The sequence below is a fragment of the Leucopleurus acutus genome (genome assembly GCF_964270905.1).
Source record: "Leucopleurus acutus genome assembly, chromosome: 7".
Classification (NCBI taxonomy): domain Eukaryota; kingdom Metazoa; phylum Chordata; class Mammalia; order Artiodactyla; family Delphinidae; genus Leucopleurus; species Leucopleurus acutus.
The window spans coordinates 89401925-89414798 of NC_139150.1; the positions used below are offsets into that span (position 1 = coordinate 89401925).

A 12874-nucleotide genomic window follows, 5' to 3' on the forward strand; every position below is an offset into this window, starting at 1 on the left:
TCCCTCAGCACAGGGAAGCCTCTGGGCGGCCAGACAAGCTCATCAATAAACTCCAGACCCTCTGCCAGTCGGACCACAGAGAGGCCACCAGGCCTGGCCAGTGACCTCTAAGCACCCAGCACCTTCTCCAGCCACTGGCTGAGCCAACAACCCAGTGCCAACAGTGTGCCAGGCCAGCATGTGGCGTCAGGCACGGGCCCAGCAATGACACCACAGACCCCCAGGCCTCCACTCGGCCCTTGGCTTTCCCCAAATAGCCCTGACCCGAGTCAGTGTTACTCCAAGTAACAGACCAGGGAGGTGCCTGCTCAGTCAAGGCACTGGACTGATGCACCTCCTCACACTGGTTTTCAAACAAACACCAGCCTATTGGTCAATGAAAATCGTCCCTTCCTTCTCCGAGTACAAATCCCTTCTGCCGCACCATCTGTGGAAAGGCCGCAGGCTGGGCAGGGAGCTGGGCCACCGTGGGGTGAATGGACAGGGCAGCCACACCCTGTGGACAGAAACATCCAGGAGAATCTGTGCATACTTAGGACATAGTGCCTTACTCTAGAATGGATTCAGTACAAAACGAGCTAGGGGGACCCCTGGCCCCTTAGCACACTTCCAGGATGAATCTTCGTGACCAAATCAAAAGGGCAGGAGCCTGAGCTCAAACGGCAAAGGACACGCCCAACAGGCACAAAGCTGTTGAGGCTTAGAGCCAGGGTGGGGCCAGGTGGGAGGGCGCCCAGGTAAGAGGCCCTGAGGTGGGAGGGCTCCCAAGTAAGAGGCTCCCTAGGTGGGGGGATGCCCAGATGAGAGCCTCCCCGAGGTGAGAGCCCCCCACAAGGTGAGAGAGAGCCCCACGCCAGCTCCTCTCCTCACGTGAGGGTGGATAACTGCCCTGGAGCTCCAAAACACGCATGGGCTGCGCAGGTGCGTGGAGCCACGGGGAGGTCCACCCAGCCAGCAGGTACGTGTCCCTGTATCCCTTCACTGTCAGCCCAACAAGCTGCCCATGGTCCCCACCTGATTCTGAGACATCATCCTTGTCTGCCATGACTGCCTTGGAACCAATAACCCATGTACACCCAGCATTGCCCAGTCCACAACCAACAGATCCCGTCAGAACCCCATCTGCCTCATTTCCCAGTTGCTGAGATGGGGGTTACCCGCCTACTTTACTTTGACAGGCAACAAGACAGGCAGCGTGAGCCTCTCCAGCATCCACGGAGCGGCTGACACAGCTGCACCGAGACTGCCAACCCTATCCAGGTGAAGGCAGGTGCCACAATGCCCAGTGGCCGGTGCCAGGAGCCCCCCACCACAAGCAGCTGCTACTGACACTTGGGAAGGAACCAAGAGTGGAGCTTCTAGCCACCCCAATCCCCAAGGCTCCTAACACGTGCTGGGAGGCGAGAGGAGGCAGCAGACACCCCCCATGCTGGATGAGACGCTGCAGCCATGGGACAGAGCTGCCTGCTTGTCCATTCCCACTCTGCTACCGGGGTCAAGGTGCTGAGAAGGAGCAGAGGTCCATAAACTCCTCGTGTGCTAAGGGGTCTCCCAGTGCCTAGAGAGTGGGCCCTGGCCAGCAGGTGGGTTACCTGACTCCCAGCACTGGCGGCCGGAGCAGCCTGCTCGGCAAGGCGGGCAACACTTGGCTTGTGGGGTTGTGGCAGCACGGGGGGTGCCGGGTGGGGAGGGGCAGCCCGCACGTTCTGCGCTGCATGGAGGGGAGAAGGCGGGACGTCGCTGGGCACCATCTGCGGAAAGGCCGCCGGGTACACAGGCTGGGCAGGGAGCTGGGCCGCAGTGGGGTGAATGGACAGGGCAGCCACACCCTGTGGAGCCACAGCCAGCAGAGGGATGCCAGTAGCAGTGGCCGCCACGTTTGGCACGATGGTCTGGCATGGGACGGCCAGTGGTGCCCCTGCAGGGTGGGGCAGCTTGACTGTCTGCAGAGGCAGGGCCGGTGACGTGGGCAGGGGAGCAGTGGTGGCACTGAGTGGGAGGCTTGGCAAGATGACAGCCGGAGAGAAATACTGAGAGGGGGGAGGCACGGCGGGCCCACTGGTGGCTGGCAGGTCAGGAAGGGCTGCAGGGAGGCTGTCGACTGTGGCCAGTGGAGCGATGGGGGGGACAACAGGAAGTGGAGGCATCTGAAAGAGAACAAGCATGTCAGCCCCACCAAGACTTGGCCGTGTCTGCAGCACATCTGCACTGGGTGAGAGGGTCCACGTCACCCACAGCTTCTGCCCCAACACACTTTTGTGTAGCTTCTATGGAAGGGAACAAAAACAAACCCAATTTAAATGGAACCAAGTGTATGATACCATCAAACAGAAGGAAAGGCAGGAGGCCTCAGAAGGGTGTGGGGTGCAGACATGACCTGCAAGACAGCCCCGCCTTCAGCACCACCTCAAAGGGGCTCAGGCTGGGCCACGCTGAGGCTACTGCTAGGTGACTGCAAGGACATCAGGGGTTATAACAGTGACCATCAGATTCACAGCTTTGGCATGTTCTCATTCAGAAAGACCAGGACTGCCAGAGCTACCGGACTGGCCCCAAACATCTGAAATTACTTTGCCTGATTCCCTCCAATCTGTATAAATTCACACTGAGACCAAATTCTTCAACAGGTTATCTCAAGAAAAGCATATCTTCCAGCCCCTCCTTGCTGGCCGAATGCCCCTGTGCCATGCATCCTGGGAGAGAGCAGCATCTCACAACAGCAGAGCTCTGGAACCTTCAGTGTCTGCTCGTCCATCCTGCAGACATCTCGTGGACCTAGCACTTCAAACATTTCAGCAGATTCTCTGACAGTTCTCTCTAAAATAAAGCTTTTCTGGTTGCGGGCACACGAGCATTGCATAATATGTGCCTTTGTGTAATTATAAGACAGCGAACATATGCCAACTGACCTCTGTGTACTTGAAAAGCAACTGAATGCCCCGACCACCGGAAGCAAGGTGGTGGGTTAACTAGATGATGAAAGTGACTCCAATGCAGGAGTAATGAGGACAAGGCTGGTGACAGGCAACTGCGGACATGAAAGAACCTTCTGGGTGGTGCCTATAAACCGCAGGAACGCTCACAGCTTCACTTCCCATCCTAGCTCTGCCAACACACTATAATGAGATCCATGAAACGAAAGCCGTCCCGTGATCAAGGTTCACTGGAAACATGCATGACCACTGACAGCATTAGCCTGAGTGACAGCACCCAAGCATCAACCACGTGCTATCAAGTGATACTGGTCTCGTGATGCTCCCCCGAAGACGGGCATCAGAAGTCACTTCTACAGTCAACTCTTCTTTGTAGTTGGCAAGCTGCTCGGCTGTCCCCTGGACTCGCAAGAATCCACGGTCAGCACAGCCTCGAGTAGCTCTGTGGAGGACGGTGACTACAGCTACGTGCTCACAGCCCCATCCTGGCTTCTGGTCTGACTCTGGACTAAACCTTTCCCCATCCTAGATGCATCTGGGGCAGAAGTCAAAGGCAGGAGGGCACGGCAGCCCAGCCGCCCTGTCATCAGGGAGTGTCTCTCTCTTGAGGGACCCATGTGCCCTGAGGACAAGGAACAGCCAACCAGACTGGGGGAGAAGGTGAGGCTGTAGGGCAGGGGACAGACAGGTACCTGTGGAGGGACTTGAGCAAGTGGCTGCAGGGGCGCCGGAGGCATCTGGAGGGGCTTCAGCTGAGCAGGGGCCACCACCTGGGAGGTTGGAGCCAGGTATGGAGGCAGGTTGGGGGGCACCGGCTGGAGAGGGCCCACAGGCTGTGGGGCCAGGACCTGTGGCAGGGGTACCGGCTGGGTCAGGTGAGGAGGCTAGAAAGAGAGAGGGGCTTCTCTTAGACCAGTGCCCTCCTGAGATACACCTATGTACTTAGACACAACAGAAAAAAATCAACTCACACACATGCACACATGCACATACCCACACACATGTTCAAACACCCAGGCTGGAGCCCGGGACACACAGATCTGGGAGGACCATTGCGTGCAACGGGGGCCTTCTGAGTGCTGCGGAACCCTGAACTCCACAGACACAAGAGACCCACCCCCACTCCCATCTCCACCCTGGGCCCTGGAGAACTGCAGAGAAGGCGTATAGGGGGCCTGGACCTGCCAGGAGGCTCACAGACACTGGGCTCAGGCCGTTCAATACGGATGGGCAGGGCCTGGGGAGACCGAGGCACCCATGGTACCCATAAAGAGGGGCAGCCAGCACTCACCTGGTGGGCGGGGGGTGTGGGCTGGCCTGGGCCTGTCGGCACAGGGGCACTGGGCGGCGGCAGCCCAGGGGCGAAGCTCATGGCCGGCTCCGGGAAAGGCTGCTGTGGGAGCAGAGGGCGGGCGGGGGGCGGGATGGAGGCCACCGACAGGCCAGGCTGCAAAAAGCACCCAGAGCCACACTCAGGAGCTGTCCTAAGGAGCCCTGCCAAGCACACACTCACCATCTCCAGGGACCCATCTCTCACTCCCCGTGCCTGCCATCCTGCCAGGGACCCTTTCCGAGGAACATGATGCAGCAGAAGTAAGGTGTGGAGGTCCCTAAACCAAGAACAGCCACACCTCCCAACCAGGGAATGGCCTAGAACTTCAGCTCCACAGAATATCATGCTGTGAGAAAAGATCATTAAAAGAGATTTGTGGAACCCTGGAAAACGCTTGTTATGACATTAAATGAGGGAAAGATAAAAAGGCATACGTGTCTTGTTTATAGGACAATATAAAATGTGTACATGTGGATATATTCACAAACAGAATATGGAAACGTGGGAATAAAACGTGGGACAGAGCTGGAGAGAGGGGTGCCCTGAAGAACTGCGAGTCTCCCATGACTCACCCATCAGAAAAGAAACAAGGCCACAGACGTGAGCCCTCACCGCCAAGCACAGCATAGACATGGACTAGGAAAGAGTCAGAAATCTGAGTAGTGGATGTTTGATGCTATTAAGAACAGCTGCTAACTTGTTCATTTTTAGGTGCAATAATGGTACTGGGTTTTGTTTTCAGAGTCTTGATCCTGAAGAGATATAGACTGAAATATCTTGGGGCAAAACATCTTTCTGTCTAGGATTTACTTCAAAATAGTGGGGATGTGAGAAGCAGGTGAGAGCTATGGAAAAAAACACAGAGATGACTTCTGAAGGTGAGAGCACATCGACATCAGAAAGTTCTCTCACTTGTTTTCTAGATGAAACACGTGATTTCCAAAACCATTATCACTCATTTCATCTTCTGCAGTAAACGCTTTATGAAAAGCAGCATGGGGTAGAATGGAACCTCTCCTTTGCGTTCACTTGAAGCCACAGGGCAGAATGAGTCACCTGTGCACATGTTCCTAGAGCCGCAATCCCTAGCCCAGCAGGAGTCAGGAGCTCAGGCAGCCTGGAGGCCTCAGAGGAGCGCTTGTACTCCTGACTCCACCGTCTGTGCCACTTCTTCCCTGGGTCCCAGGGGCAAATCACCATGGCAACCCTCCCCAGGAGCCCTCAGTGCACCCTGGGGACCCCTTCTGTCCAAGGTGTTTTTGCATAAATAGGCAAAAGATGGGAGAGAACACTCCAGCCAATTTTGGGTGCATCCTGGCCAGGCCCTCGACCTACCTGTGCACGGGCATCCCGGCCTGTGAGCCAAAACTAGGACAGGGGCAGTGCTGCAGGGACCTGGGTGGAGAGCACACTGGGGGGCCAGGGAAAGTATGACCCTGCCCTAGAGGGGATGAGGGCCGGTGGAAGGTTCTGGCTCAGCCCTAGCATGGGTGACCTAAAGCCGAGAACCACTGCTCTGAGAAGCAGGTGGCCTTCTCATAAATGGACTCTTCCTGCTCTAAAATCATATTTCACTTAATTTTGTGAAACGAGTCAAACTGCAAATGAATACTGGGTTCCAGTCAGCAGAGGCAAATGCTTCAACTGCTTTTCCAAAGGGACTTTCTGAGCCTGAGCAGTCAGGAGGGGAGGGAAGAGAGACAGAGGTGGCCAGAAAGGCTGGGGCCCGGCACTCAGCAGCCCCAAAAGGCAGCCACAGTGTGAGAGTGCGTGATTGAAAGCACACGTGAGAGCGTGGAGTGAGAGCACATGTGAGAGCATGTTGGGAGCCACTGTAACGTGAGGCAGGAGACGCTCTTCGGGCAGGGGCACTGGCCCTGACCACTTCTGGGCCTGACGGGCATCTAAATCTCTCTCTGGACCCCTCTCCACAGCCTGGCTCAAGGGCAACTTCCCTGGGACTGACCATTTGGGACTGGGAAGCCAGCAATTGTTTTGCTTTCTTTAACATTAAAAAAAATCAAAATAAAAAAACAAATGCTAAATGTGACTCCCTCATCTAGCAATTTCCACCTCATCTAACAAATTATTCCACAGGCATAAAGAAGCATGAGGCCCTTTCAATCCTACTTCTCAAACATCACTGAAAATGCTTCCCGTGATTTGGTCGTTTCCATACCTCTAACTTTTAACGGCTGCATAATATGTGGTGGAGAAATGCCAGGAGATACTTAACACTCCCTCAGTGAAGCTAGACACTGAGACAAAATCAAAGGCTTCATTACTATAAATGATGCTTTTCTGTCACCTTTGCAACAGTCAGAAGTAACTTTTCAGGCCCAGCGTCAGTCACAGGGCGGGACCTTGCCAGGTTTATCACAGCTTTGCAAGCACTGGGTGTCACTGGGCTCTGTTTCCAGTATTTTCTCATCTGGCAGGTCTTCGAGGGTACACCATAGGCTGCTCCAGCCTGCAGCCCTGCAGTTACTGGCAAGGATGGACCTCCCACGGGCCTGCTTTTGCATGGCTGGGAACTGACAACAGGCCAGCACCAACTAGATGGACCATCACAGACTCTAGTCCATGTGGACAGGAACTCTGGCCAGAAGGGGTGGGCTGACTCACCACGGCAGGCTGCTGGTAGGCCCCCAGTGAGGGCAGGCTATGTGGCAGGACAGGCCCGTCACTCACGCTCACAGGGGGGCTGCACACACACTGGGCGGGGGGCTGCACTCCATCCACCAGCGAGCCCAGCACAACGCTCTGCTGGCTGCTCTGCGAGTCCGAATACACCGTGGAGCCCTGGCCACTGTCAAACGTGCTGTCCGCTGGGGAAGGAGGACAAAAGCACAGCTCAAAGCGGGCACCCCCAAACATCACCCCCACAGCACTCCAGCAAGTCTCAGGGAACGCAAACATGGGATAGCTTGTCCTCGTGTTTTCTTCTGTAAAACAAAGACTTGGTTACATTTCCAGATCACATACATAATAAATGTGTGTCATTAAAAAAAATCAACTAAAGAACGGTACAGGGGGCTGCAATTGTACCACCCAGCAATGGCCCTGGCAGCCTGCCCACACACTGCGTGACATCTGTTGGTGTTCACCATGGGCCACCATGGATCCCAGGTGGGTACCTTGCACCACCCTCTGTAGGCAGGACAACTTCCACCAGCTTACAGATAGGGACCTCATCTGGCACCTGACCTGGCCTTGAAAGTGAGCACTTTCAGCTCTTCAAAGGCACCAGATGGAACGTCCAAGTTAGGAAAAGCTACAGTCATGCGGAGGAAAGAACTACCACCTGAGTTTTATAGCGGGAGAGGGAGGTCTCAGGACCCTGACCACCTCCACTCACCACAGCAAAGAGCCTGAAGTAGGAAGACCTGGGTCCAAATCTAGCCCCTCGCTTCACAGGCCCAGGTGTAATGTGGTTGGAAAATGGGGCGGACAAGGTGCCTGCCCCACAGAGAGGCCATAAAAGGGGGACCCAGAGATTCCACGGCCCAAGGCAGCCCCCCAAGAGGCCAGCCTCACCCAAGATCAGCCCAGATTGGCCATCAAACCCAGCCTGGGTGGAAGGAGCTGCCTGCACATGGGGGCACAGACAAGACTGCCACGGCCCACAGGCTGGTCTCACCAAGCCTGGGAAGACACCTGGGAAGACAGGGCGCCTGCATGGTCATGTCAGTCAAGAGTGAAAAACAAAAACCTGTTTGAAGTGGCACTTTTGTTTTACTGCCTCCAGGTTCCAAAAGCTACATAAACATTAGGATTTGTCACCTATGAACACCAAGCTATTTCTATGGGGCACCTTTTAGTGTTGGCATCGTGTCCATTTGTAATTTAAACAAATAAAGTAAAAGAGGACTCTTGTTGGCTTTGCAAAAAAATAATTTTTCCCAAGAGCTGATCAGAACTTATTTTGACCCAGGAAGACTTAAGAATGGTGAGGTCTGATTGTGCAAAACCAATTTAACAAGTGGCTCTGAGTTTTGATGAGGTGGCTGGTAGTCATTGCTACTTAGAGACAGAGACAGAGAGCATGTGCACATGAGAGACAGAGTGTGGGCACACGAGACAAAGACAGAGAGGTGAGTGCATGAGAGAGAGTGTACAGACCAATTTCAGGTACAGTGACTCTAACCATATATGTGACACTTTATATTTTTAAAGTGAATGTGTTTATTTGTATAATAAAAATTATTTTTAAAAATCACTTTTAACCTATTGACAAACTGTGTTCTCACAGTCACAGATGCTGGCCAGGCTTGAGGCTGATCTGGTTAGCTGGTGGGCAGCTAACAGAAAACAGAGTGGGGAGTCAAAACATATGATATTTGCTGCACCTTCCAATATATGAAAGTGTGTGTGTGCCCATCTTGTTATCTAAGACCAGGTCCCCTCCAGTGATGTGTGTGCTGCTTGCGTCTACATTAGTTCATCTTTATGAAGCACAGTGTGGTCCAGCCGGCCCCAGGCACTGCGGCCAGAGGGATGGCTTTCTGTTCTGACCCACTGCAAGGTGCAGAAGAGCATGCGCAGGGTGCTGTGGGTTACAGATTAGAGGGAGACACAGGGGTGCCCACGTGTGTGCACGTGTGCCCATGCGCCTGTGCACATGCACTTGTGTGGGTATATTCTACGTGCACACATGTATGTATGTATGCATATGCCTGTTGAGCGTGTGTGTGGTAGACTGCAGGTATAGGTTACGTCTGGAAGTTATTATCTCTGGAAGTTAAAGTTAAAAGACTTAAAACATCAGTGACCTCCAGGGAGGAAAATTAACTGGCTTCTGCTGTATGCCCTCTTGGATTTTCTGAATTTTATAAAATGTGACTAAATATAGTCTACTTTAGAGAAATTACGGTAAATAGGTAAAACTGTTTTTGAGAAGTATGGCCACTACGTGAAGCACACTCATTCTTAGTCAGTCAGGAAGGGGATCTGTTTGCAGACAGAACGCCCACCCTAAACTCATCTGTTGATTCACATCTATGCAACGGGTCGAGCCTGTGTCACAACATCTTACCACAGCAGAGCATTTTCTAGGTCACAGACTGTATCTGTTCAACGTTCAACAAAAGGAGATTTCTTAATTCCTGTCCTAGAAATTTTTCAACTAAAAATTATGTTTTCAGAGTGTGTAGTGGTATGTCAGGCGTGGAAAGCCTTTTCCTGCAAAAACTTTATGCTCTTGAACTAATTTTTCGGTTTATCAGAAAATGGAGTGATGATGTAGCGATTCTGTTCTCCAAAGCAAACTTGAGCAGGTAGGAGAGAAGTAAACAGTAGGCAACCTATCTCAAAGTGATGGCCAGCCAGCCGATGGTTTGAATTCAAACAGCCTGCTTTGAAGAATGTTTAGCTATTTTACTGATAAAGAAAGGATGTAACTATTAAATAGATTACACAGACTATTTTGGTCTTTCCACACAAACAACCTGAAATAGTGGCTTGGGCAGGTGGCTCAGCTCTCCATGCTTATTCACAGAACAGACAGAAAAGGCTACATCCCCCATCCTCAGCTCACGGCTAAATTTTTAGGATACTGAGGACTTCCACTTAGACATGGAGAAGACACAGGATTCTTCATTCCAGTGGTCTGAGATGAAGCCAGCTACAAAGTGACTCCCACCAATCCATCAGTGACACTCTCTGGGAAACACACTAAAGGTCTCAAGGGTTCAGTACCAGAAGGGAGATAACCTTGGGGACGGATAATCCGAACAGCGAAAGTCACAACCAAGACCACGGCATGACTAGAGGCTGCAGCCGCTGGCAGCCCCAGGACCACAGCATGTGGCACAGACGCCTCCACTGGTCAGCGACTCCAGGCCTGAGGTCCAGCCCTCAGGTTCCCTGTGAGGCGGGGACTGATATATTCCAGACGGGATAAGTAGCTGAACTAAACAAGCTCTATCCCTGCTGGCTCGGGGGGCGCAGGAGGTTCTGGGTCTCCCTGGATATTTGTCCCCCACCTGTCCTGAGAAGCTGGACTTCAGGGAGACTTAAACCCCTCTGGGAACAGATCTCTTTGCAACGTGGGGATGCTTCCAGTGCCCTCCCTGGAAGAATGTTTGCCCACACCAATCATTCATACCCGCGGGGTGGGCTAAGAGGAGGGCGGCAGGGCAGGGGGGCCCTGGGGAGGGCAGCACTCACAGGCCAGGGAGGTGGCGCTGGCCGGCAGCGCAGGGGTGAGGAGGTGCTGGTCGGCCTCGGGCTCCTCCAGCTCTGGCGGCCCAGCCTGAGAGTGGTAGGTCACCTGGACCTGCAGGGGTGTGGGTGGGCCCCTGGCCTTGTCAGGGCTGCCGGGGTCCCGCTGCTCCTGGGGCTGCAGCGCTGGCCAGATCCTCTTCCGCCGCCACTGGATCAATGCCACGCGGTCACGGATGGACTTGGCCACAATCTTCACATCGCTCTCATGGAAAAATCCTGACTCAATCTGCAAAGGAAATCACCGTGTCATGACTGGGATCGGCCCCACCCACATGCCCCACTACCAGGCAACCCTGCCGTAGGCACCGCCGCCTCCTGCTCGTGGGGTCTCTGCCCAAAGTCCCCTCCTCGGGTCCCTCACCCCCATCACCAAGCTCGCTCCGCTCGTGGACACTCTCGTCATCCCATAAGTAAATATCCTCCCGCCATCGACTGCAGATCCACAGGGAGAGTGACCATCTAAACCTACACTGACCCGGCTCCTGGTCGGCGGCAACACAGCAGATGCTCGTAACCATGGGCTGGATGTGTGAGGGGGAAGGGAAGAACCTCATCTGCCTCTGGCAGGGCCAAACCTCAGAGTAGCCCCTCACTGGCTGGGCCGCAGGGCTTTCATGGAGCCCCTTGCTCAGGCTGGCCGAGGGCGGGAAAGAGGTCCTGGCTGCCTCTGTGCGCTCAGGGACAGGAACAAGTAGCCTCAACCAGTCCTCAGTGCTGTCCTGGATATTCTCTGAGAAGTCACAGAGGCTGGGGGAAGGAGGCACATTTAGTAACAAGAGACCAGAAAGGTGTGTACCCATGCCTAGCAAAATTCTGAACCCAATTTTCCCAACGGAGCATTTGAGAGCGTTTGTAAATGAAGCAAGGATCTCCAGGAAACATCAGAGTGCTCTCTGAGAATATTTATGGCAAAACCACAGAACGGCGGAAGCCAGGCTCCTCACCGTCACTGCGGGATTCCCCATGTGAAATAGGAGAAAACCAGAGAACAAACCTTGGGGCGCTGGCATCATGTGAACTCACGGTTTTCAAAGTACAACACACATAAATACGCCAGATGTAGATGTGAGAGTGTACATTTATGGTGTAGCATGTGCTTCTGAACTGAGTGGGCCCAGGCCAACGACCGGAGCTTGGCCGCTGTGAGAGTGGGTTCAGGCTTGCAGGGAAAGGGCGAGGGGAGCTGGACATCTCACTGTGCCTGAAATCAAGGACATGCTCAGAAAATGACAGACATGCAGGACAACATGGAAGCTAGCACCCAGGGCCTCCCACTGGCTGAATCTGGGGCATTCTGAGCACCAAAATAAACAGTGATGTATGATGGTTTGAAGGACGTGTCTACAAATGCACACAGGAGAAATGAAAGTGATCTGTGGTGGCAGAAGTGATGGGTCTGCTGCCAGTGTGAGGGTACACGAAGGGGGGCCACATACATGCAGCCTCTGTCTCTCTGTCTCTCAACCTATCTCTCAGCCTCTGTCTCTCTGTGTGCCTCCCTCTGTCTCTGTCTCTGTCTCTCCCTCTGTGTCTCTGTCTCTCTCCCTCCTGTGGATCACCTGCTCCCATGAGGCCATGTCATGAGCTGCCCTTCGAATGTCCCACCTGGCTGGGAACTGAGTGTCCCGCCGCCAGTCAGGTGAGCAAGCAGACACAAACCCTCGGCCCCAGTCAGCCCTGGCAGACACACTGGCTACACCTCATGAGGGGCCCTGAGCCAGAAGCACCTGCTGGACTACTCCCGGATACCTGACCTCGGAGACTGCGCAAGACCATAAGTGTGTACAGGCCTGTGTTTGGGGTAATTTGTTGGCAGCGATAGGTAACTCACCAATGGAGCATACAACCTACTGAATAAAAGAGAAACTGTGAGTGCACACAGATATAAATAAACGGCAAGCCTGGTGAAAAGGGAATATTTACGTAGTTTCAAGGTACCTCCCCACAAAATAGTTATTAATTATAACTGCACATGGACACCCCTGGCAGAAACCCTCAACCACGTGATCTCAGGGAGTGTCCTCAGTGGGCTGACCGTGGTGAGCGGCCCTGATCTGCGCTCTTGCCATGAAGGCATCACTGGACAACTCGGACCCTGGGTGGGGCTGGGTTGCTCTCCCAGTTCTGACAGCCGAGGTGGCTGTTAGGAAAGTCCCTGTCTGTGGGAAACAGGCATGGGTCTGGCCAAAAGAAGTCACCTTGAACAGTTCTGTTCCACATTTGCAACTTTTCTGTAAGTTTGTGATTATTTCAAAAGACTCATTTCAGAAGACAACTCCATTTGACAGAATGAACTGTGCTGAAATCCTGCAGACATCCACCCTGAGGCCCCCGCCAGGCTCAGACCAGGACGGGGAGGTGTGAGCAGGGCTGGGCACGTGGC

General features: G+C 53.7%; 1 protein-coding gene across 1 annotated transcript in view; it reads right to left on the reverse strand.

The window, feature by feature from the left end:
* The window catches only part of WNK2 (WNK lysine deficient protein kinase 2), a gene marked incomplete at its 3' end in the record, with an annotated part of 156928 nt that overhangs the window by 88284 nt on the left and 55770 nt on the right, over window positions 1–12874 (reverse strand). The window contains exons 8-12 of the mRNA XM_082842583.1: window positions 10435–10717; window positions 6892–7094; window positions 4225–4380; window positions 3626–3817; window positions 1593–2147 (exon numbers count right to left, since the gene is read on the reverse strand). Coding sequence (XP_082698709.1) covers window positions 1593–2147; window positions 3626–3817; window positions 4225–4380; window positions 6892–7094; window positions 10435–10717 — 1389 coding nt within the window. The remainder of the gene's footprint in view (window positions 1–1592; window positions 2148–3625; window positions 3818–4224; window positions 4381–6891; window positions 7095–10434; window positions 10718–12874) is intronic.